The sequence below is a fragment of the Convolutriloba macropyga genome, chromosome 2 (genome assembly GCF_964194025.1).
Source record: "Convolutriloba macropyga chromosome 2, txConMacr16.3, whole genome shotgun sequence".
Lineage (NCBI taxonomy): Eukaryota > Metazoa > Xenacoelomorpha > Acoela > Convolutidae > Convolutriloba > Convolutriloba macropyga.
The window spans coordinates 81167402-81192642 of NC_134469.1; the positions used below are offsets into that span (position 1 = coordinate 81167402).

General features: G+C 36.7%; 1 protein-coding gene across 2 annotated transcripts in view; it reads left to right on the top strand.

Annotated features, from left to right (window-relative positions):
- The first annotated feature begins 3719 nt into the window (after positions 1 to 3719).
- The window catches only part of LOC142335506 (uncharacterized), a 65131-nt gene continuing 43609 nt past the window's right edge, over positions 3720 to 25241 (top strand). For both annotated transcript variants that reach the window (XM_075384034.1, XM_075384033.1), the window contains exons 1-3: positions 3720 to 3899; positions 4793 to 5353; positions 6857 to 7058. In XM_075384034.1, the coding sequence (XP_075240149.1) occupies positions 5117 to 5353; positions 6857 to 7058 (439 nt within the window). In that variant the 5' untranslated portion in view covers positions 3720 to 3899; positions 4793 to 5116. The remainder of the gene's footprint in view (positions 3900 to 4792; positions 5354 to 6856; positions 7059 to 25241) is intronic.

Consider the following 25241-nt stretch of genomic DNA (forward strand, 5'->3'; position numbering starts at 1 on the left):
TGCCTTCAGAAAAACTGAATCTTAAACTATCAGTACCCACATAAGTAAATTTTGAATCTTTAAGTGAATGGTTGAACTCTACTGTATAGACCCTCATAGTCATGATTAAAACGGCGAAAAAAACGTAACGGCTTTGATCGGTTTTGACGAAGTAAAGCCGACGAAAACCGGCAATTTTTTTATCTTTGAATCCGACAAAATTTTCAACGCGGGAGGGCTTATTTTGTTGATTCTAATTAGGCTGCTACGTAAATAATCTATGGACCTTCTTGACAGAGAGAAGATTTGAGGTTCCTTCCTCGCAACGTCCCGCGATTGTCAAAGCTGTTTCATGGAACGGTTATATCGTTTTTCAGAAATTCGTGAAAATACTGCTAATCTGACTGAAATTAAAAAAAAAAACAAGCTCGTAGTTGTTGAAAAACAAAATCTTCGACACCAAATGCAACAGCTAAAAATATTCCCAATCGCTGGAAACACTGTGATAAGTTTAAAATCAAAAACTGAATCTGAGGCTTGAACAAAATTCAAAGATGACATTATGTATCTTAATTCTAAAAGTGATAGTAAATTTATAGAAAACAATTAAAACATAACAAAAATAAGTCGTGAAATTATAATACGAAGATACGGGTGAATGAGCTGATTTTTTCAAAACTAACCTTACTTTTTCAATTTGCAATACTACTCGATAAAAAATCGCTATTAGTGCATTTAAAGTTCATATTTTGTATTGTATTCAACTCATTTATTAAATCGTGTTTATTTGGCATATCCATTAAAATTTTTTAAACAAATCGAAATTTTTATCATGCGGATGGCCCTAAATCATCTTATTTACCTCATAATCATTATTTACACTACAATAAATCTTTTATATTAAAAGATTTCTTTCTTTATTTTACATTAACTCAGTAAAAAAATCAGCATATTTACCTCTTCATCTTTCTCAACACTTTTCTCCCATTTTAACTCAAAAAAAATTACTAGTTTTTCCTAGATCTCTCCTTGTTAATTCTAATTTCAAAAAAAATAAACTGTTCTATAACTTCAAAACTAATTTTATGGTTAAAGTTACCAAAATCTTTAATATCAGCCTTATCTGCATTATTAAGATTCGGTCAATCAAATTATTTGTTACTACCCTGCCTTCAGAAAAACTGAATCTTAAACTATCAGCATCCACATAAATAAATTTTCTATCTTTAAGTGAAGGTTGAACTCTACCGTATAGAACCTCATAGTCGTGAAATTTACTTAAATCTAAAGCAGCCGAGATATTTTGGTCAACAATCCCTTTCCTTTTTTTGGCAATTGCAATTGGAGTGCAATTATCAAATCTAATACCAATCCTACATGTTCGTTATACTCACACACTTAAGTGTTTGGTAGCCAACATTTGAAAACGTAGCCTGACTGAGATTCTTAGGATCCTTACAAGTTTTAAAATACAATGAGTTAATCATTAGTTTATATATATATATATATATATATATATATATATATATATCCTTCTCTGCGTCAACTTTTGCTTGTGAGCTTTTTTCAGTAATAAGGTGAAACTAATCTCTCATTAGCAAACTTCTTTTATTTAATTACTCTGTGGATATTAGTTACCTTCATACCCTTTCTCGCATCAAACTTTAACTTTGCGTCACGTGGACCAACCTCTTATTTTTTGTTTTTGTCAGAATCATGTTCTTGCTTGCGGCTTGGCCTCTCCTCCGTTTCATGTAAACTAAATCAAATTTTGTTTTGTCTTCAAATTTTCTTTTTGTTGGTAACACCAAAAAACTGATAGTTCATATTAAATATAAGTTTTTAGTACATGTGTCAGAACATTTTTGTTATGTAGCCAAACTCACCTCAAGATAAGTTTTGCATTAAAGCATAACCTATAGATTATTTGCATCTATGTTCCATGTCTTACTATTAATATCAGAAGCATTAAAAAACTTCTGCCATAAAACACTTGAAACCAAAAATACCAACTCAAGCCTTCGTTGAAAGCTTTTAATAATTGCTCCTTTTGAATGGTAATTAAAGAAACTCTGACTTTCTTTAACCTACAATAAAAAAAGTTTAAGTCACAATTAAATCATTTTAAATTAAACAAAATAATTAAAGCAATATTCCAATATTCTCATTTCATTCTATATATATATATATATATATATATATATATATATATATATATTCCAAAAATAAATGTTTCTGCGGCTTTTTCTGAGTTTTTTTGGCTATTTTTGACGTTATTACGGCTACTTTTGACATTTTCCTGGCCTTTTTTCACGTTTTTTTCGGCTATTTTTGACGTTTCTTTCGGCTATTTTTGACGTTTTTTTAAGTAAAAAAACGGAATTGCTGCCAGTCTGGAAAGTAAAAAAAAATCAGAATTGGCGCAAGTCCGGCCATTGTAAAATCAAGATGAAAGCACGTCTGGCAAGTGAAAAAAGTGACATGAATCAGTCTATGATTCAGTAATGATGAGGAATTGCATTTACACTGGCCAAGCACTGAAACGCACAAGGAGGTAAGTACGGGTTTGTTAACCGTTAAATCAACACTGCCCATATTTTTATAATGTATAATGTATTCCAATGCACCAAAGAAGCAAAAATTAGTCAGACAAAAAATTTTAGACATCTAGTGGGTACGGGCCTCAGCTGACCGCTGTCCATGGCCATGCCTCTCATCCGCTGTGGGATGTAATCCGGCCTCCGGCCACCGGCCCACCGGCCTGCCATAGGCAACTTAAAATACCAGTATCCCAAAAATCGCGGCTTACTTGACCTCAATTTCAGAATCCGGTAGGCTTGTCTGTCAGCTTGCTTGACCACCAGAGCCTCAGCGGCCCCTGGGACTTGATATTAAACTATCACAACCAAATATGAGACCAGTTTCCGCCAAAAATACATACTTTTCCTCTTCCGGCTTAATGCAACTTCTGGACAAATTTTTTGACACTTAAATGCCATTATAATACAAACGTTAGCAATTATATGCTATTTTAAAACAAGGAACAAGTGCTGTGCAATCAGACCAGCAGAAAATATCATTAACGTTTCCTCAATTTTGATTGGACAGCAATAAAATTTCTATATTTTCGTAAGTATGCCGTTTTTCACTGGCGCCCTCTCAGATCCAGTTGGCGCCACGCAACACCAATGTCTTTCAAGACCGTGCACAATTTTGGATGGTAATTATTTGAAACAGTCCATATCATAACTCTTAAAGCGCTCAAACTATTCTTTGTGAATTAGAGCTAATTTAGCTCCGTTGCTGAGCTGGTTATTTCGACGCACCCCACCCCCCCCCCCCCCACCCTCCACACACACACACACACACACACACACACACTCCGTCCCGCCCTTGCCGCAGCAATACCAGCAGGAGCTCGTTAAACTTGACCTCATCATAAATAATTAGCTTTGAACAAAACCAGCGCAGAACCAAAAAAACGCGTAGAATTCAATGTGTAATTTAAAATTAGTGGCGATTATTTTCAAACGGAAGCGAAACGGTCAGTCCAAAATCTTTTCTCATTTTTTTAATTTTCAATGAAGTAATTCGTATCTGACATAATATTCTGCTACACTTTTCAACACAGTGCAAGCTTAAGTTGATCGAATGTTTCCTTTTTATTGTTTAAAAAAACGGAAGCGATCCATATCCCGTTGTAAGAAAAATCAGCTGTTCAAAAATTTGGAGTTTAATTTTCGAGCAGGATGGAAGCATTTTTCACAGTGTGTTTTGTATTTAAATGTTTGTTCCTGTGAAGTATTATTCATACTTTTGTTTCATATTTGGTCGTCTTAGCCAGAGGAACTTCGAAAACTTAAGATATGGTTTATGTTCTACGTGCAAGTTGTTAGTTCTCGGCTGGTAAAGCTTCAACGGCACTTGTATCGTTCCCATTATATTATAAAATTCAAATTGTTTTCGCCCCGATTCATTTAACACCGCATATTTTAACTCCATATCATTTAACCCCTCTATTTTTTTAACCCCCCCCCCCTCTATCATTTCTCCCCGATAATCAGCAGTCCCCATTGCAGGCATGTTTGTTTTGTTAATTGATAGCTAGGGGGGGGGGGGGGGGGGGGGTGAATTGATAAGGGGTAAAAAATAAATTGGGGTGAAAAAGCGGGACACCTTATTATAGATACTCTGACTCGATAATTCCATTATGGTATTTTAATGAAAACATTGAGTCTGTAGTAGGCCCACAATATGTCGGATTATTACAAAATTGGGATTGATTTTTTTTCATCTCTTTCGTGGCCCTTCCCCCATTTCCTTAAATACCTGACCGCCGGATTTCATTTATCAGACCATTGGGGGGTTCGTGACACGAGAATGATTATGAGGGTCTTTCCCATGATAGCCCATACCTATGAAATTATAGCCCCCTTAAAATAAAATTACCATAATGGGTGGGAGCTATAAGTTATCCGACCACTAACTTGGGGGGGGGGGGGGGGGGCTATAATGGAAAGACTCTGATTATGCCAGCTCCTCGGACTCCTGTGTTACCCCCCCCCCCCCACCCGCGGATTGTCCGGTTCTCTGGGTAGAGGGGAATGTGAACACGTTTATGAAATAGTATAATGATAGTCTTGCTATTATTAAGCTGAAAACTTCTACCAGCGCAAAAACGCGCGTTAAAATTTCTACACACATGCCAATGAAAACAAAAGTTTTTTTACTGTTGGGGGGGGGGGGGTTGGGGTGTGATACGGAAGAGAAAGAAGAGAATACTTCTCCAACTTCTGATTTTATATTCTTTCAGCCCAAATATGCATGATTTGGATAACTTCAAACACTTTTTAAAAAATCGGTGAAGTCGACTATCAAAGTTATGTTGTCAAAGTATTCCGTCTTATTATATAATTACCCGGGCCGAGGTTTCAACGCTAAGAAATGCAAAATTATGTAAGATTGGCGGTGAATGCGTTGAATTTATTTAATTTCCACGATATATTCAGTCTTATTATGCCCGCCCTGATCCGTCAATTGATGAAAAGTTAACCCGCCCCACTACATAATACTTGACAGTTTAATAATTCACCCACATATTCAGCATTCAACCAAGCTGTTATCCGACCTCTGCATAATGATCTCTGCAATGGTTGCAATAATAATACAAATGATGACATCCGGACTCCCGTTGGTGGGGGGACGAATCCCCTTCTCGGCCGTCGAGTGTCCTTGTATAGCGTCCACGGGGCAGTACGGGATAAACGATCAAAGGTACGAAGGTGGTGACTACGACAGACGGGTGTTTGCCAGGGACAAAGAACAATGCTTCGCTTTCTGTGTCGTCCAAAAATGTTATGCATTCACTTATTCGGTCAGTTTTTTACGACTTTACGAAATTGAATTGAGATGAGGCGTTGTTAACTTTAACTTGGTTTGAACTTTTTTAAATCAATTTAATTGTAGGTTTGAAATCTTCTTTTCTTAATCAACCGAAGCAATCTTTCTTTTCATCTCTTTAAAGTTTGATCACAAGATATAATTTGATCGGAAGTTGGTAAATTTGAAGTCACTTCATACTTTTTGATCACCTGCTGTTTGATCATGTCATACCTTCTTTCCACAGTGAATTGGAATTTTTTCAGATGCCAGTGTGAACAAACTAGCGCTTTTAAAAGTTATCTTCAAGTTTGATTACCAAGTTGCAGTGACTATTTGGAGTTGCCTGCCTCCCATATTTTGAAAAAAGCTATGATTGCTGAAACAGTCTTTTAAACGTTTTTTTTGCCTGACGGGCACACAAACTTTTTGCATCAGATCTATTTCTCCCCTTCGAAACCATAGTTCATTTCATAAGTCGAGCTCTCGTTCTATTAAATGTGATATTACTGTTAAATTGCCTTCTGAGAAGGTCCCAGGTTGAGGTCTCATCCGGAAGTGACCTCTGATCAGGCCAGTTCCAACGCACACGGTGTGTTCCCAGACCAAAACTACAGGGTCTGGGATTCGGTTCGAACGCACTTAAGTAAGATCAAAGAATAGAAAGAGTCTCAAGAATAGAAATTTAAAATTTGTTCAAAATAGTATAGATAATGAATACGATAGATAACAATGATACTAGAGATACAATGAAGATACTACAAAGATACTATAGATAATAATGGATACTATAGATATGATTCAAGGAACAAGTCATATAAAGCCAATAGCTGGAAATCAATTAATTTTAAAAACTTCAGCTACGTAAAAAAGATCATTTTGGTGGTTTTTCCTTTTAAAAGTTGTTCGATCAACTGTAAATAATTGCATTTACAGTTACACTCCTTGGAAATTATGTGATCAATTTTATTGTGTCATACCTTCTGAAGGATATAACTTTTTTTTAACATACACGGATTGAATTTTTTTCAAAACTAACAGCCGACGGCCCTATTACACCTATACAATACGTTTAATAGTGAAGGTGACGTATTACCCAGGTTGAGGTCCCAGCCAGAAGTGAACTCTAATCAGGTTTATGTATAACGAATTTACGAATTTGGGGGGCTGTGCATTATATGCCTATACAGCTAAGGGTTGTGGGGGGGGGGGATATGCATCACTTCAGTTTTATCTCCATCCTTTTATAACATAGCAACTCTAAGACCATCAACTTTTTGAACGGAACAACAGTTGGTCTCTGAAAGTTTTTCAACTAGCTGAACATTAAAGCATCCAAGCATAAGATATCAAGATGACTGACACTATTACAAGTTTATCGAAATGGACAAAAAAGTTGGTTGATTTGCGGAGACTCCTTGACCCGGGCCAAAATTTCTGCAGCTTTGTTTCGACTTGGGTTGGGAACCTCAATGTTTGATGTCCTCGGCTGTTGTAGGATCGCACGAAGGAATGTGACATTTACTTGTCAGCTGACACGCTGGGATACGTTAGTGCAGCTCTGAACAGCATGAACTGCCAAAGCAACGGACACGAAGATCCAGACACTGGCAGAAAGTGGTACCTGAGGACGTCCGGGGGCAAAGACACGTCCTCTATGAGCTGCGAACAGTTCTACCAGAAGTACAGCAACGCTGCCGGTCTGTGATCAGAACAACTTATAAACATGCACGTGCATAGGAAATACCCCCCTCCCCCCGGTCGACAGTATAAAAACTTTTTATAAAGTCGACCTCTCAACTACGGAAACATATCCTATCATTCCCGCTGCCCCCCCACTCTAAAAAAATTGCATGTAAATTGATAATTGCAGCAAAATTTATCAAGAATTTGCTAGCTAATCGTTCTTAAATGCAACTTACCTAGAAAATACCTGCAACCGATCTCAACTACTTGCAATTTTAAGTGAAGCTGCCTGCAATGTACCTGGAAATTACAGTATTACCCTCCTAGAATTAAATCGGCAAAAGTAAACTTTCTTGGCAGTTCTACCTGCAAACTGCATCTGAAAAATGCACCATTCTATTTATAGATTATTACGCAAATTGTTTAGAAGTTGTAGTCACACTGACTTAAATTTTCAACGTTTTCTGTGACCTCATTATTTTTCAAACCTCCGGTTTGACCAACGATAGCCTTAAACGCATTATAATTTCCTTTCGCGTATATTTTTTACACGATATCCCTATGAAGGCAGACCCAAGGTGGGCTCCTTTTACAGCCTTAAGGTATGAAGAGCTAGGGCTACTTATTTCTGCGCGCGAAGTAGACTTACCTATATCTCTAAGACTAACCGACTCTGTAAAACACGTATTATAAACTTCTATTAATACGGTGTATAAGAAGCATAGCACCGGAGTCAATGGTATACACATAGTGTTTCTAACTAACAGACTGACTATAGCTACGAGAGTTCTCTTTATTTAAAAGAGAATAGTGTCTTCTCTGTCTCTGATTGGTGGAAGGTACACCGTCAGTATTATTGCTGCTACATCCATCCGGGGTTGAGAGTTTCAAGTCCGAATTTGTGAGTTGTAGCAGAAATACTGGGAAGAGTAGCAGAAATACGTTAAAGAGTAGAGTGAAGTGCGTGCAGAGTTGTGACCCTCCTAATGTGGGGTGTGACTTGTGGCGTCGTCTGAGATCCCTGTCAGTGAAGTGGTGACTAGTGTCGTCAGTGAAGAGATTCGTCCTTGTTGGAGAGCCAGTAAGTGTGCCAGTTACAGGGTATGCTGGCCAGTGACGTCTATCCTGTTGAGTATGCCCAACTGCTCTCCTTGTCTTGTAGTGAGGGTTTATTCCCAGTTGGAGTATCGCTTGTATTCGGTAGTCTCTGTTTGGTTTGTGCGAGGAGATTTCTATTCTATCCCCTCCTGGTACAAGGTTTGACCCAGTCGGATTTACCAGCTTACCTTCTGGTGGAAATCTATCTATTTAGCTACAGTGTGAGCTACTTTCCTTTATCAAATCTTATTAGTGAGATTTAATACTTTCTATGTAAGTCCCGACCGGGGAAAAGAAGAAAAGAACTGATCCTAATCTTCAGTCTTGTGAAAGGGAATATAAGGAGATATAATAATATTAGAAAGATAGAAATATAAAGATAGAAAGGAAAGATTGTGAACAGAGAAAACAGAGAGAGATAAAGTTAAAAGTATAAAACTTTAGTGCAGTTTGTTTGAGATCAGTGAGTCTCTATAAATTTTTTGGGTCAGTGTGCCCAAGTGTGGTGTAGGACTGTGGTCTGCGTCCGAAATTCAAATCCAAAGTCCGGGGCTGTGTTGTCTGAATCATTGAAAAAGACAAGGAATTCTGGATCTCGTGCCGGACAAACAGCAAGGGCTCGAGGGTAAAGATCAGCGTTTACTGTGTGGCTGTAACGCTAGAAGATGGTTCAGAATCCGTTGTTATTTTTGTTACGGTTGACGTTCGTTCAGTTTGTGCGCTATCCAGTCCCTGTAGAGGAGGTTGAAGGTGTGCCCGTAGGTGCACTTCGTGGCACCTCCTTCTACACATTAGAGATATTCTATGGGAACAAGGATGGGACGATTGGTCTTTAGGTAGAGTGGGGAGAAGATGAAATAATTTTTGATCGGGTCGAAGATTCGAAGTGTTCCCTCACAAAAATATGACTGGATAATGTAATTATAGTTCATATAGTAGGGTGATGAGAGTTTTGTGTTGGCATATTGTAGACGCGAATTTATGTGAGCGAGTGGGTTCGTGTGGTGAAAATGATGTTGCACAAACAAATAGTTGTGCATAGTGTGCAATATTTTCCCACGATTGACGTTGTGAGTCGTATTGTTCACATCCATCTGTGCAGGGTGTAGAAATCCAAACTGTAGATAGAAGTGTTCATATTTCGCGTAAATCTTTTATGGTGCGGTGTCTCGTGTGAAAAATGTATAAAGGTAGTCATTTGGGCGAACTGCGAGTGCAAAGAAGTACTTTGATAGATGCCAAACTCTTTCCGTGAAACGGGAATTAATGGGAAAGTGTAAGCATTCAAGAGGTAGATCCTTGTCTCGTCCCTCTTGTACATATTCGTTCTTCAATTGTCCGAGAGAACAAGAACTAGCTGTTGGTTTCAGCGTGTGTTGAGGTGGGGTGGAGGTATAGTTGATTCTCTGTGGCACGTGAATACCTTGCAGGGTATTGATGCCGAGAGGGTTGGTGAATTCATGGGACCAGAAATTTGGTCCCCGAGATCTGTGAGGGATGCCTTGTGTCGGCGCAAATTGGTTTCTTTGACCACGAGAGGATGAGGTCTCTGAGCCTCTAGAGAGGCTCGCGTGATATCGGGTAGGCAATTGCGAAGCCTGCACGGGTGAAGATCGTACGGGAAAGATCTCGTGTTTCGTTGCTCGAGGGCGTCTTCTGGGTGAATTGTCTGTTCATGGATAATTATCCGTGGATGTGGATTGGTCATAAGTGGGTGGTTGGGAAAAGGTCTGTTGAGACCTGAGAGGTGTTAGTCGAGTGGAAAAGATGTTGGGTCGTGGGAATTGCAGTGTGTGCAATTAAAGATGAAGGTGGCTGAGACGTCTGGCTGCTTCCCTGGGGGAGTGGCTCTTGTGACGAGCTGTGCGGTCCCGTTTGTGCTGGGGGTGAGCTCGTATCGCTGTCAATATACAGGTGGAGTTCACCTGAGCTCGATGAGGAGGTAGCGGGTCAAGGCAGTGGGTTCACCCGCACATAATTGATAGTAATGACAGATTGTGGCTAAGGGGATGTTTGTGCCATCGTAAAGAGGGCTGGTGTTCGCATCTCGCAAACAGGTTCGGGTACTGTCGGCTGCAGCACCAACGGAGTGGAGGTGATGGGAGAAAATCATCAACTTCCAGCAAGATGAGGTCATATGTTGTGGGGTCAACATTGGGAGGGATCGGTGAGCCTCCATCTGGGTGCGTGGGGACTGCAGTGGAGTCACTAAAACAAAAAGGGTTTTAAAAACTAGTACTTGGAAGATTAAAGAGAAGGTCTTCCAGTATTTCCTGATAATCAAGATCTTGCTCGATAGGATCATGTGAGAGAGAAATTTCGCGTGAACGTTTCAATTTATTTGGTTGAAAAGTGTGTAGATGTAAGGACTGAAAATCTGGTTTCATGCGTGAATTAATAGGAGTTTCATAACATTGATATATAGAAACTGGTAAAGTTGAGGTGTTTCTTTTGTTTGAATTATTGTAAACGGGAGTTGAAAATTTTTTATTGAAGGTTTCAAATTTTTTGTGTAATAGATTCAATTCATGTTGAGAGTGTGGGGTAAAACTGTCAACTGAATGTCTTCGTCGTTTTTTAGGTGACAGTGGTTTATATTGTGTTGAGTATGATTGTAATACGAGAAATATTGTTTGTGAAAACACTTCAAGAGATTCGGAAGTAATTATCTTAGCCAATGGGATATTGGGCCCTAAAAGTGATTTCAGATTTAGGTGTTTAGTGCGCTGCGAAATAGACCAAAAATGCACTGTGAAAGTTTAAATACAGTCCAAATGAGGGCTATTTTTTTTTAATACGTACCATGGGTATCCGAAGACTCCAATTAGGGATTCTTTTAAATAGTTGCCGTTGATTAGATCACGCCAGTCTAAACGGCGGAGAGTGAACTCTTTGCCATTAATAAATAGTTTGTTGAAGTAATAATTATAATCGGTGCGTAATTGTGAGAATTGTGCTTGTAGCTGTGCTTGTTTTGCAAAATCTGCAAAATTTACTGCTTGTGCTACTTCAAATTTCTCCGCTGCGTCATCAACTAATTGGTTAAATTTCATCTTATCTATTGACTTAGTCCAGTCGTGTTGGCTATATATGCCAAGTTGTTGCGCAGTAAAATCGGCGTGGTTGAAGCGGTTTTCAACTTCGTCAGGCAAGAAAGTTTTAACGGGGTTTCGCGCCTTGATTGGGTAGGGTGTTAAGCGATGTGTGTCATCGCCGTCTGCAACAAGTGAGATTTGTTGATCAAAATTATCGGATTTACAAGGTGCTTTAATAGACCAGGGGAAGGTCTTTCGGGTGACTTGGTCAACAAATTGTAATTTGTTCTGATAGTATATGGGTATACGTTCAAAACATTGATTTTCTAGTACATATAATGGTGATGAGACAACTTCACATTGAAAGAGTGAGATAACATTTTGACTTTGAGTGTAGCGAATATTTTTCGCTGGCCTGTGATAACATAGCCAACGAGGGGGAGTTTTTGTGTGAGTAATATGAAAGCAGTTTGTTTCAAATCTCGGTCTAGGTCAAATAGCTTTTTATAAATACTGAGATTTGTGTGATCCATTTCTGGTAAAACTATGCTAATCATATATTCAAGTTTTGCGTCTATTTGAACATTAGGGGGAACTGCAACGAACCAGTTTTGTTTCCAAAAGAATTCATATTTTTCAGACTTGCGGAAGAATTTTGATTCCTGTGGATTCACATATCCGTCGCGAATATTAGCTTTTGTGTAAGGTGTGAGGGGAGTGGTCCATCTGGTGCGGTTATATGTGTATTATAAAAATCACTGATGATTTTCCTGAAACAAAATCAAAACCTTCGCGGTACTGTATGAAGATATCTTGATATTGTGTTGCGTAGTACGGGCGGTCTTCATTGCATTTATAGAGTGGTTTTGTGAGCACTTCGAATCTGGAAAGTGCAGATTCATTATACAGGTGTTTTTGAAAACAGGATGAATACATATATGGCATATGTTTATGACCACTTGATGTTTCATTTTTTTCGAGTCTTTCTTTAAAAAATTGTTTTGGAATTTGATCTTACGTGCATGTGATCTTCCAACATCAAAAATTCTACAGTGATTTTCAGGTTCCCAAATAATGGTAGCTTTAATAGCGTGATCTGGAGGACAGTGACTTCTTTCTATATCACAATTGATACGGATTTTGCCATATTACATGCGTTCTGTGGCAACATCAAAAATGAGAGTGATGTATTTTAATTGTAGTGACCATCTTAGTGTGTGGATGACATGATATTCATGTTCGGGGGTTTTCACGGGACAGTTAGCTCATGGATTATCTGTGGCGTTAGGGATCCAATTGTGATCACAGGGGTTATAGGCCACACTTCCGTGTTGGAAAGCAAAGGTTCGATAGCGGTCTAGTTGAAAACGACCTTGTTTTCCTTCAATATTTGCTTGCCAACGAGGATCATCTAATATATCAAATTGTAATATTTGTGGGTGGTAGTGGTGTTTACTTATGAGACCAAGGCGTGCAAGTTCTCTACGAGCATCAATTTCTGTAGGGAAGAAAGTCTTTCCATATTATTAACATACCAATTATCGTGATCAAACCAAAAACCTCGTTTGAGTGAGATTTTTTGACAAAAGTTTTCCTTGTCATTGAGCTTAGCGTGTATTGCATAGGCACGTACTTGTAACGTGTGTATTTGTGAAAATATCTGTACTTGTGCGGGGAAGATTTGAAAATCAGCTGGTTTGATTTTGCATTCGCCAATTTTGTTGAGTTTATAATACTGCATATTTGTAATATGCTTTGGGGAACAATCATAATGTTTGACAACGAGGTCTTGTATGCCTGTTTTGGGTGTAGAAATATTGTGTTGATCAACTTTTATTGTTTGTTTGATTGGAAGTGGACACGAAAAGAATAAATTAATGAGTATGTGAATTAAACTTGTAATGGACATGTGTATGCATGTGTATGAGAGTCCAGAGTGTGGATTATAGAAAACAAAGTAGCCTGCAGTGTTCTTTATGTATCTATCAAATTTATAGTGTATTTCTTGACAAATGAAGGGTGATGAATTAGTTTTTACTCTAAAGATGGGTGGTACTGCAGCTTGTGGGTGAAAAATGAGTTTGTCCTGTTCGACGTTGTTTAGCCCAGTTATGTAGTTGTTCACCGTTATTATGGTCTCCGAAAACGGCGGGTGGGGGTACGATAAACTTAATATCGATTTTAAGTGGTAATGTTGGGTATGATCTGGTTGTATCTGGATATTTTCCAATACAATGGTGAGAAAATTGATCTGGATCAGGAGTGGGTGTATTTGAGCTTAGATTTATGACGGACGGTGTGCCGGTAAAACTTAAGGGTATAGAATTTTGAAAAGAGGGTAATGAATTGACTATATTAAACGAGTGATTCCAATGTGCTTGTGACAATAAACGTTCAAAATTTGTTACCGGTCCTTGGGGTGGATTAAACGGGTTACCTGCATTTTGTGATGGAGTAGGCGAAGAGATTTGAGAACTGGTTGGATCAGAAATAGAAGTGTCAGAAAGTAGGCTAATATCATGTGTAGTGTCGTTAATATGTGAAACAGTGTGTATTGGTTGTTGCAATTCTGAAATATTTGTTTTATCAGTGTTTGCGAAGTTTATAGGTTGTATGGAAAATTGTGATGTGTTAGAGTAATTTAGTAGTTCAAGTTGTGGTGCTCCTGGAGGAGCAGGTATTAGTACGGGTGGAGGAAGTGTTGTACTTGGAAGAAAACCAGAGTATGGTAGCAGAGATTGTGCATTTATTTGGTGTTGTTGTGCTTGCGTTTGGTGTATTTGCTTTTGACTTTGATGGGGGATATGGGATTACTGAGAGTGGGGTAAAGTGGGGGAGAGTGTCCAGTAGGACAAGTAAATCGTAAAAATCGTAAAAGTTTTTTGATATATTTTATATCATATGAGGCTGGGATAGCGTCAAGATTAACAGTGTAAACAATATCAGTATATAGAATTTCTGAGAGTTTCGGTGCGGCTTGTGGTGAAAAAATTGGTAAGTAAAAGAGAGCGATGTGTTCGCTATTAAAGTCTCTAATATAAAAAACCCATTCAAAACAAGTGTGTGAATATAATATGTGGTCGAGATTGTAAAAGATATCCTGAAAACGAACCTATTTAGGTCTAAAATTCTGAATATATCTAAAGGTGTCTGCGTAGGGTGTTCTTTTAAATAAAAACTTCCAATCTGTGTTGGGAAATTATGTGCATACCTGTTCAATGTTGAAATTGGTGTTTCTTTCAGTGATGTGAGACTGAAAGTTGTATTGAAGGTGGGTGGATTGTGTCACTGTTTTGTGTATATTGAGGTGAGGTTGGAAGCAAAGCTTTGCTGATCGCTGGTAGAAGAACAGTGCTGTGAGACAGTTCTTTTTTAGAATTATTGAAGAAGTGAGGTGATCTGAGAGAGTTTGAACAATTTTTTATATTTTTTACAAACTCGTTAGAAAGAGTAAAGATAGAGTTCAGAAAAGAAGAGAAGTTAGAGAGGGTAGATAGAGAGTGAGAACGTAGAGAGTGATAGAAAGAGAGAAAAGAGAGCAACTAGGTTGAGAGAGCGGTAGACTGTGGAGTGATTTTAGACGATACGATCTTGCCTGACCACGACTTTTGATTCGGGTACAGAAAAATTACCAAATCATATCTTGGCAAATAAATGAGATTAGCGAATTATTCCCAGACCGAGCTGTGGGTCGGCTATTAACCAAATATTTAGTCAATTTCCTTTTTATTATTATCGGGGGGAATGGCTTGTATTTCCCTCCTTTTAATTTCCTGATGGAAGGGTTTTTGTGGTTCTGCTAGAGTAGCAGGTGAAGAGATAGTCCGCGTGCTTTATTTACTGTTCTAAGGGGTATAATTAATTTTCCCAGTGAAAGTAATTGTATTACGGGGGAGAGGGGTGAAAGAACTATCTGAATTATCCCTCTCGAATAAGAGCGAGGGAATTGTATTTTTAGTGAAAGTATATTTAGTAGCTAATATTTGTGTTATGCTAAATTGCGTTCGGCTATTTAAAGCAAGAAGAGTGATTCTCTGTGTAGTTTAATATCGAGATGTGAATGGTTTTATATATTCGTTGTTCGTGAAGCCAAAATTTTAGACTGTGGTACAAAAATTCTGCAGTCTTTTACTGGTTGTCGTCGAAGGCGATTATCCCTTGCAGTGTAATTTTCCGAAGGATATTTGGGTACTTCAGACGTTTACAAGGTGGTTTTGGGGGAGAGTTATCTGGGAGTGGTGTATTTGGTATGTCTAGACTAAACAAGACAGACTTTTGCTTGGTAAGCGGTGGCTTTTTAGGTTGCAATTTTAAGAGTGAATTATCCGAGAAGTATTTCTCCATTTGTTCTTGGACGAAGAGTTCTTTGGGATAATATGGTACAATATTACTTCAATGTCGTGTGATTTGTTTGCCAGTAAAGTCTTCTAATTTATATGTGACCAACATGGGAGTGTCAACAATTTTATATGGTCCAATTTTTTGGGGTTGGATCTTTTTCGACATGCCAATTTGTGTGGTTTTGTTTACAATTGAAACATAAGTGTATAATTCGAGTGGTTGTGCCTTTCCGAATCGGCGATTTATAAATGTGCGTAAATGTTTGTTTTGGTTTAAATAGTTATGTACTTCTTTATAAACTTCTGAGTGTATTTGTTCGCGATTAAGAAACCAATGTGCAAAGGTTCCTGTCTGCAATTTTTTAATTTGAGGTTGACAACCTAGATGGTCTGTATGTTTATGTTGAGGGAAGAAACTACAAGGTGAAAGTTCTGAAGGTTTAGGGTTTCTAAAACTATCTGTAGTTGAAGATAGATTGAACATTATTGGTTTCTTTGGTTTATGGCCAAATACTATTTCATATGGTGAAAGATTCATGTTTGTGCGAACTTATGAATTAAAAACAAATGGAAACACCTATACTTTCTGTGAACATGTGTCATATTGTGAGTCTGGAACTGTACAAAGCAATGTATTTAATTGGCGATTACTATTTTCAACGAGTCAATTAGACCACGGTGCGTTTAGTGTACGTGGTTTAAATTGTACATTATACGTGCGACCGATATGTGCAAATTCTCCATTAATATATTCATTTTCGTTATCTGTTACAAAGATATCTGGTATTCCGAATTTAACAATCCAGTGGTCAAAAAAATATTGTAAGTGCATTATTTGCATCATTTTTGGGTGATGGACGGAGAACAACGTAATGTGTAAATGCATCTACGATTACATAGACGTATGAGTTACCATCTGAAGACGGTGAGGTTGGGCCTTTCAAGTCCATTGACATACGGTGGTTGAAGTATGGTGAAAGTTCTAAAAATGGCTGTTGTGATGCCATTAAGAGGTTCGGCATGGATTTGCTGGTTTGGCAATTTAGGCAATCTTGTGTAATTATTGCCATCCAAGTTTTAACGTTCGGAAAATAATAGGTTTCTATGATTGTTGCATGCGTTTTTTCAAGACCCGGATGGCCTGAAAGATCATAGGTGTGTGCATTGTGAAAAACAGTTAAAATAAAAGAAAGTGGTTGAAAATTTTTTGGTGGTTTCGTCTCTTGTATGAAATACAGGAGATTGTTGTTTTCATTATTGCTTAGATTGTGAAATCGGCGATAGTAATGTAGCAAACCTTTGTTAGCTCGAATTGTCAGTGATGGCGTGGGGGGGGATTTTTGTATTTTTTCCAAAGTAAGAGGTGTCTGATTACTGGGCCTGTTGTTGGGTTTCGTAAAGAATTGTTTCGTTTAATTCTGTTTTTTCTTTGTTAAAATAAATATAGATTGTTAAAGATTTTGGGACAAAATCATCAATTGCAGGTATTGAAAATTTGATAGTATTTATAATTTCTGCGTAGTTCGCGTCATGATTAAATTCCTTGAGCGGTTCTGTTTTATTGGTATTAAGTGTAACATCCGTGTGCTGTATAATGGGATAAATTTCTGGGGGTGAATAGTTTTGCTTTAAGTGTTGATTTTGGTGTATATCATCTAGAAGTTGTGCTTTGGTTTTGAATTCAAAATTTGAAACAGGGAGGTAGAGATCGTTCTCTAATTGTACCTTAAAGTAATTATCTTTTATTTGTAAAAAAAAATTGGAAAGTGTGGTGATTCTACATTGGCGTCTGTAGAAGCTAAATTAATATATTCTTTTGATACAGCATAGTGACACTGTATAGGTTGCGTGTTTCGATTATGTGTCATAAAGAATTTTATTGATTCTGGTATTTCTACTGTGCGGAGACAGTGTTCATCTTGTGTTGTTGTCCTCAGTGAACGACTGAGTAGATCTGGAATTGAAAGATTTTTACCTTCTGTCCAAACTATGTGTAATTTGGGGAATTTCATAATAAACAATTGAAATTTGTATACTCCTTTTTGTGTGAAAAAGAATAAAACTGATTTGTGATCTGTGTACAATATTATTGGGTGTTTAGATCCCTGAATAAGGAAATTGTATTCTGAAAGTGCGTAGATAATTGCTGAGCCTTCGCGAAGAATGGTGGAGAGTCTAGTTTCTGTGGTGAAGAATAGGCGAGAATTTGCCGAGACTAGTTCTATTTTTCCAAATTGATTTTTTTGCAAAAGTGCAGCTCCAATACCATAGTTGGTAGCGTCACAAAGGATATAGAAAGGTTTCTCTGAATTCGGAATTGCGAGATGGAGTGTTCCCTTCGTAACTACCCTTTTTACTCTGTCAATTGTTTCTTGCAACTCGGGAGTCCATTTGAAATCTGTGGTGTCTCGGAGTTGTAAATAAAAAGGTCTAAGGATAACTTGTAGACTATATATATATTTAGAAATGAAGGTTAGAAATCCAACCTAGATTTGAACTTCCTTTTTGTTTTTAGGTGGTTGTAATTTTAGAAATCCATCTGTTTTCGTGAATTTTTTTTGAATTTGATGTCCTAGAAATTTAACTGAATCTAGGAAAAAGAAGGATTTTTCTGGGGCAGCTTTGAGGTTTTCATTTTTTAGTATTGTGTGATACTGAGTGAGTGTTTTGAGCATCTTCTGGTGTTATATCCTGAAAGAAAACATCATCCAGACAAGTGATTGTTTTGTTTTTTCGTATTAGTGGTTTAAAGATACTACTCATGAAAGATGAGAAGGCTGCTGGGCCTATATAAATACCATAAAATAAACGTTTAAAACAGTATTGTTGTCCATTAATTTCAAAATTAGTGAGTCGTTGTGATGATTTATCTAGTGGCATTTGGTTGTATGTACTGTTCATGTCAGCTATGGAGAAGATGGGTCCTTTAATTCGTGTTAGAATAACTTGTATTGGTTCTATAGGCCAACTACATTCTGTTTCGTCAATCATAGTGTTTAATTGACGAGCGTTTATTGACGAATGATGACTGGATTTATAAACGTGTTTCCAATGGTTAGAGAATATGTAATAACGGGTGCTATTATGTCAAAGTGTGTTAGTATATCTAATAAGTGTTGTACTCTGTCTTGTAATTGTAGTGGAATACGTGTGGCTCTTTGTTTCTTAAAGATAGCCTTAGCCTTTAAAGGTAGACCTAATCCAAATTTGACTTTGCCAACATCAAACTTCGATGTAGAGTAGCATTTTTTGAATTGGACGAGTAGTTGTGCCATTCCTTCAAATTGTGTTTGTGTCAATTTTTTGTGTTCAAAATTAAACATGGTGAGAAATTCTCTGTCTATTTCGGTGAATTTTGTGACTGCAAATGGTATAGTGAATTTTTTCTGTTGTGTTCTATATTCATGTTCCTGTTGTTTAGTGAGATTTAAACAATTTAATTTTTTAAGTGTTTCTGATGTACCTTGAGTGAGGTAATTGGAAGTATAAGCATCCTTGAATTCCGTGATTTCATTTATGCGATATTTTCTGGTTTGATAATCTCTAAGGGAGATATCTTGTCGTGCATATCCAATTAATCCTTTAAAAATGTTAGAGGGTGATTCAAGGGATTATGTATTAAAATTTGGATAAATGACTGGTAAGGATATTCAAGAATATTTATATCCATTATAGAGAAGAAAATATTTTTCCTTATTGGTACGAACGAAAAATCTGATGCGTAAAGAATAGTGCCGCTTGCATTTTTATTCTTGCATTCGTATGCAGTTAAAAAATTTGTTAGTACTCGGTGCTCAAAGGGTGTAAAATAGATCGATTGATCACTAATTACTGGAAATAATCGTGAATAATATGGAGGTGGTTTAATTGATAATTCATAGAATTTTATTGATTTTTTGCTACCATTACCGTTAATTTCTAATGTGTGAGACGAGCATTTTTTTGAGTCTGCATTTTTTTCTAGGAAAAGTGTACCTAGAATGTTGAATTTTGTATTTGATTCCTGAACTGTGAATTTAAACGATGTATTTTTAAGCTTTCTATTTTCTGTTACATCCTGGTATAATGTAAGTTTTATCGTTCCATTTGTGTTTAATTTTGAGTTAATTGCTGCTGAGAGAACAAATGTTGATGGTTTAAGTTGTAGTTTGTGGTATTCTTTTAGTTCGTTCCAAGTGTCAGTGTTTAAAATGTTGAGTGTTGCATCTGAACAAATAGAAAATCTACTTCTAGGTGTGGTGTGGAGATTGTTTTCTTACGATCTGGTGTTTGCTGTGTATACACTTTGAGCGGTAACACCCATTTTTTTTACAAGAGGTTGAGAGAATGTACTCTTCTGTGGTAGTGTTACATTCTTCTTGACCAATAAAATATTCATCTTGTGTGTCATTATTCAATTCTAGAAGAAGTTCGTTAAATTGTTGTTCGAGAAGTGTCTCGTCCGAAGTAAATTGTGTTTCAACGTTTTCAGTTAGGCGTAGTATTGTCTAATTGTTCTGGGTCTAATAAAAACTTTATATAATTTCCAACATTTCGTAGTCTATCTCGTGAGATTGGACTTCTTGAACGATTGCCATCTCTATTATAGTGAGGTGATTGTGGTCTAAAATTATGTTGGAAAAATTGGTCGTCGATAGAGTGAACTATTTCTACTCGGTGGTTTGAAATTACTATTCCCAAAATAAAGTTTTGGATTACTTTGTGGGAATTTATTTGGACTTCTGTGTCGAGAATTATTTCGGTGTTCTCTGCTATTGCTACGGGAGAGGTATGCAAACGGTAGTGGTTTACTTGTCATTTTGTTTGATGTATTTTGTCTATTTGGAAGGTTTTGATTCCCTTTCATGGCTTGATTAAAAGTTTTTTTTTGGAAATTTGGCTTCTCTAATGGTTTTGTGCAACGTTTTTCAGGGCATGTGGAGATACTATGTCCCGAGCCTGAACATTTTTTGCAAAATTTTAGAAAGAGTGGGTTTCCTTTGAAATTTGGTTCATTCGTGTACTTGTGCCGTACTACATTGATTCCGTGAGCAATATCTTGTTCCATTGAATGTACATTTTCTATTGTAAGATTATCTATCTTGAGTGAGAGATAATTAATTAGGGTTGAAAGAGTAGAATTTGTATTCAATTTGTGTCTATCGATGTGTGTTCTCGTAATATCTTCTTGGTGAATTTTTTCAACTAATTGTACAAATGGAAGCGGTGGTTCCAATGCGGTTGATTTGTGATTTGCAGTCCTTTTTAGTGCTATTCGTGCTAATTGTGGATCAAGTGCTTTAACGAATGCATCATTCATTTGTGCATTTCGCATATCTGGATCATTTTTAACGTATGCTTTTCAAGTCATTTGTTCAATTCTGAGTGCGAGTGTTTTTATTTGTTCGCCAGATGCACGTGTTATACTTTCTAGTAGTATTTTGGCTTGTGTTTGCGATTGTTGATTATCGAAGGTTTTTTGAAATTCACGGCAAAAAGCTTGCCACTTCTTTTTAATATCTAGTGGTAGATGTGAATACCACTGTTTTGCTGGTCCGATTACAGTTGTCTGTATCATAGCAATTCTTTTTAGGATCCAAGCCTCATGAAATGGTGAAACAGTTTGTTCTGGTCCTGCGGTCATCACCATATTTGCTGTGATAGCATTTAGGAAGTCTTCTGTTGTATATGTGGGTTCAGTACCATCGAATGGTCCGAGGGATTGTTGCATAGGTACGGAACCACCTAAGTAGGGATACATCAGTTGAGTATTCCTACGGACTACAGGTGATGGTGTTTGTGTGGATGCTGCCTGCAAATAATAAGGAGTTGGCGCATTTGTATTTTGTTGTGTATTTTGTTAGTTTATTTGTCTCACAATATGTACTAATTGTTGTGGAGTGATTTGAATATTCTGATTAGTTCTTTGTGTAGGTTGAGTTGAATTATTTAGAATAATCAGTTCAGTGTTAAAGTGTACTCAATTTTGTCTATGTAGACGGGGTAAAGGTGTATTAATGTTTGGTAGTATGGGTATAGTTGTATTTAAAGGATCTGAATTTTGTGTTAATTCAGTTGAGTTCACGGGCTGTCTGTGTTAGTTTTTTTGGTAATTAGTGGTGTTATTAATGGTCGAATGGTTATTGACATGATTGTTATTATTTTGTTTATTGTTTTGATCATTATCATCAACGTCAGTTAGTGTGTTTACCGTATGCGATGAAAAAAGTGTTCCATCATCTAATAGTGTTGAGTTGAAGTCTGTTTCTACAGTTTCGTTCATGCGTGCATCTGAGTGTTGGAGATGGATTATTGTATCCATGTTTTCAGTTGGTGAAGCTTCCAGAGAGGTATTAGTGTGTTCTGGAATATTAGTACAAGTAAATGGATGTGTTTCTGCGTTATAATTTTTAATTTCAATGTTCTGGTGATCAATGGATAATTTTTGTATTGTCTCAAATGGTATCTCCGGGATGTTAATAAAGTTTCGTGGAAACCAATCAGGATCATATTTATATGTATTTATATATATATATATATATATATATATATATATATATATATATATATATATATATATATATATTGTAGTGTCTTTGGTAGTTTAATTATTAGTTGTGAGCACTTTTGTGCTATTAATTTGATGGCTGGAAATATGTGTCCTACTAGACTTTTCCAAAACCAGTGTATGTACCAAGATAGAAGAGTTAGTGTATCCAATATTGCTTCCTCACTCAAATCTGCGTCTGTAACACAAGTGATATATATATATTTAGAAGATGGGTGAAACCTTCTATTTCTTGTTTTGCAATTTTATGTAGGCTTTCTTCCCGTGAGGGCGAAGCGTTTGCATTAAGTGCAGTGGTGAGTCGTTTAAGGAACTCGAGGGAAGGTTTTCTAAATATTCCTTCTCTGTCTGAGGGTTGTATTTCAGATTATATTCCGTTAAGGAATTCAAATAAAAAGTCTGATAATTGTTGAAAGACAGTGTCGTATATTAATGAGATATATTTATTTGTGAGTGGGTCACAGATGAAAAGAACCGAGCCTTGTGTAAGCTGATTTCCATAAATTTCAACTAAATATGAAAGAAAGGCGGTTCGTGAAACCTGTGATGCCCTCTCCTGTAAATTGAGGTGAGGTTGTTGTTCTGCTGCAAAATAGTGATATTTGAGTTGTTTTGCTGTATTTAAGAGCATATTCAACTCATCTTGGTGTTGGTAGTTTTTAACTTTGGAAGGTACAACTTCTTTTAATAGACATGTCTTATTTTGTTTTAATACTGCGAGTTGTAACTCACCCAAGTGCATCGGTAAATTAGAGGAAGATTGATCAGTGTATTGATCCATTTTATTTATTATTTAGTTTTATGTGGTTAATTTGTTTTTATAGGGATTGTGTTTGCCTTTTCTTTGAATTCTTTTTAAAGATTATAGATAGAAAAATATGTATTCTAAATCTAGAGTGTTCTCTCAGGAGAGAAAAGGGTTTTTTTTGTGAGTTCTTTTTACGGTTAGAGTTTGTTAACTCACTGGTCGCACCAGTTAAGGCAGACCCAAGGTGGGCTCCTTTTACAGCCTTAAGGTATGAAGAGCTAGGGCTACTTATTTCGGCGCGCGAAGTAGACTTACCTATATCTCTAAGACTAACCGACTCCGTAAAACACGTATTATAAACTTCTATTATTACGGTGTATAGGAAGCATAGCACCGGAGTCAATGGTATACACATAGTGTATCTAACTAATAAACTGACTATAGCTACGAGAGTTCTCTCTATTTAAAAGAGAATCGTTTCTTCTCAGTCTCTGATTGTTGGAAGGTACACCGTCAGTTTTATTGCTGCTACACTTTTTAAAGCAACATAGAGTTAATTTTTGCCTGAATGATCCAAATGACCACGAAAACCAAGTTCATGCTCGACAGATTTTGCTGAGCAGGGTACTTTCTATTCCCCTCCTAAGTGGTTTGATGGTCTAAAATTGTCTCTCCTCACTCATCTGAGCGTTTTTTTTTTCTTATAATTTAAGTTTGTTCTTTAACGTATTGTATTTCAGATTGCTTTGATACACATTTCTCCATATTTAACATATAAAAATTGGTTATCAAGTTCTTGGACAAGTCTGTTGGCCTTTTATTTTTTCTAATAGCTTACTGCTCAGCAACCAATAAGCTTAGAAACTTGGGATATGGCTCCGTTTATGCAAATTTTTAAATGCTAGATATCCTTCAGTGCCGGTATAGAGCGTCATGTTTTCCCACAAACAGCGATATTTCAAAAGTTGCGAGCTGTGCGTTTCAATTAAATTACGGTGACTTTGCTTACAGGTCTGGCGTAGGTCTGGCGTACTTCTCGAATCGCTGCGCCAGAGTTTTACAGGAATTTCACGAAGAACTCGTAATTTATCTGCAAAACATCGAAACTCGAGTTTTTTCGTTTATTGATCTTTCAATATTAGTTTTTGAGCTAGCGCACAACCCTAGTCATTGACCATTGCAATTCTTATAAGATCTTACAAGATTCTTACCAATACTACATATCTTGTAATTGCTTATAAGATGGAGCATATCTTGTAAGATCTTGTTAGACATCGCATATCTTGTAAGATCTTATAAGACAGAGTGAATCTTGTAAAAAGTAAGAATCGTCTTATAAGATCTTACAATATTTGCTATGCGGAGGAAAATTGCAAAACTCGGTTTGTATATGAGCAATGTAAATCTTATAAGATGAAAGATTTATTACGTACGATCTTACAAGATTAGCTCTGACAAAGAATGGTGTGTGTCTTATAAGATTCTTATAAGATCTTGCAATATTAGTTTAATCTTATAAGAATAGTGTGTGCCTTTTAAGATTCTGTTGTGATCATACAAAATCTGCATTAATCTTAGCAGAATAATGTGTGTCTTACAGGATTCTTGTAAGGACTTACAAGATATGTTTTTGTCTTATAGGATTATTGTGTGTCTTATAAGATTCTATTATGATCATACAAGATCTGCTTTAATCGTAGCAGAATAATGTGTGTCTTATAGGATTCCTGTAAGGACTTACAAGATGTGTTTTAATCTTGTCAGAATAATGTGTGTCTTATATGATCCTTACAACATATTACCATTTGTTACTATTTTTTGGAACTCTTACAAGATTAAAACATATCTTATAAGAGTCTTATCAGATCTTACGAATTTTTACAACTCTTATAAGATCTTATAAGTTCAGAGTAAATCTTGTAAGTCTCTTAAGCGATCTTAAAAGATTAATTCATTAACTTGTAAGGCCAGATAAAAATCTTATAAGATATAATAAGATTTGCAATGCTCAATGACTAGGGAAGTAAAAAATTTATTTTTGTATCAAAATATGACGCCAGTTGGATGCGCTCACTAAACTGGAGGCCGCCAATGAAAAACAATCCAGATGTTCTAAAGGCGCATCTTAGTTGTTCAGCTAATATGGACAAAGCTTGCCTGAGACTCTACAATTACGTAAAAAAAATACAATGGAAGTTGTTTTTAATGAAAAAAAAAATTGTAATCAATTCCAAAAACCATCACGTTAATGCTTGGGAAAATTTTAAATAAAGCTTCTAAAAAGGAAAGTTAACAGTAAGCAGCTCAGCAAAGATTAATGAAAAACTGCGTTTTCTCGATAATTAAGCCAGATTCGAAAAAAAACTATGTGCAAGATCAGTGAGTTAACCATTAGACCAGCTGGTCTGACGCTATCGAACGCAGGAAAT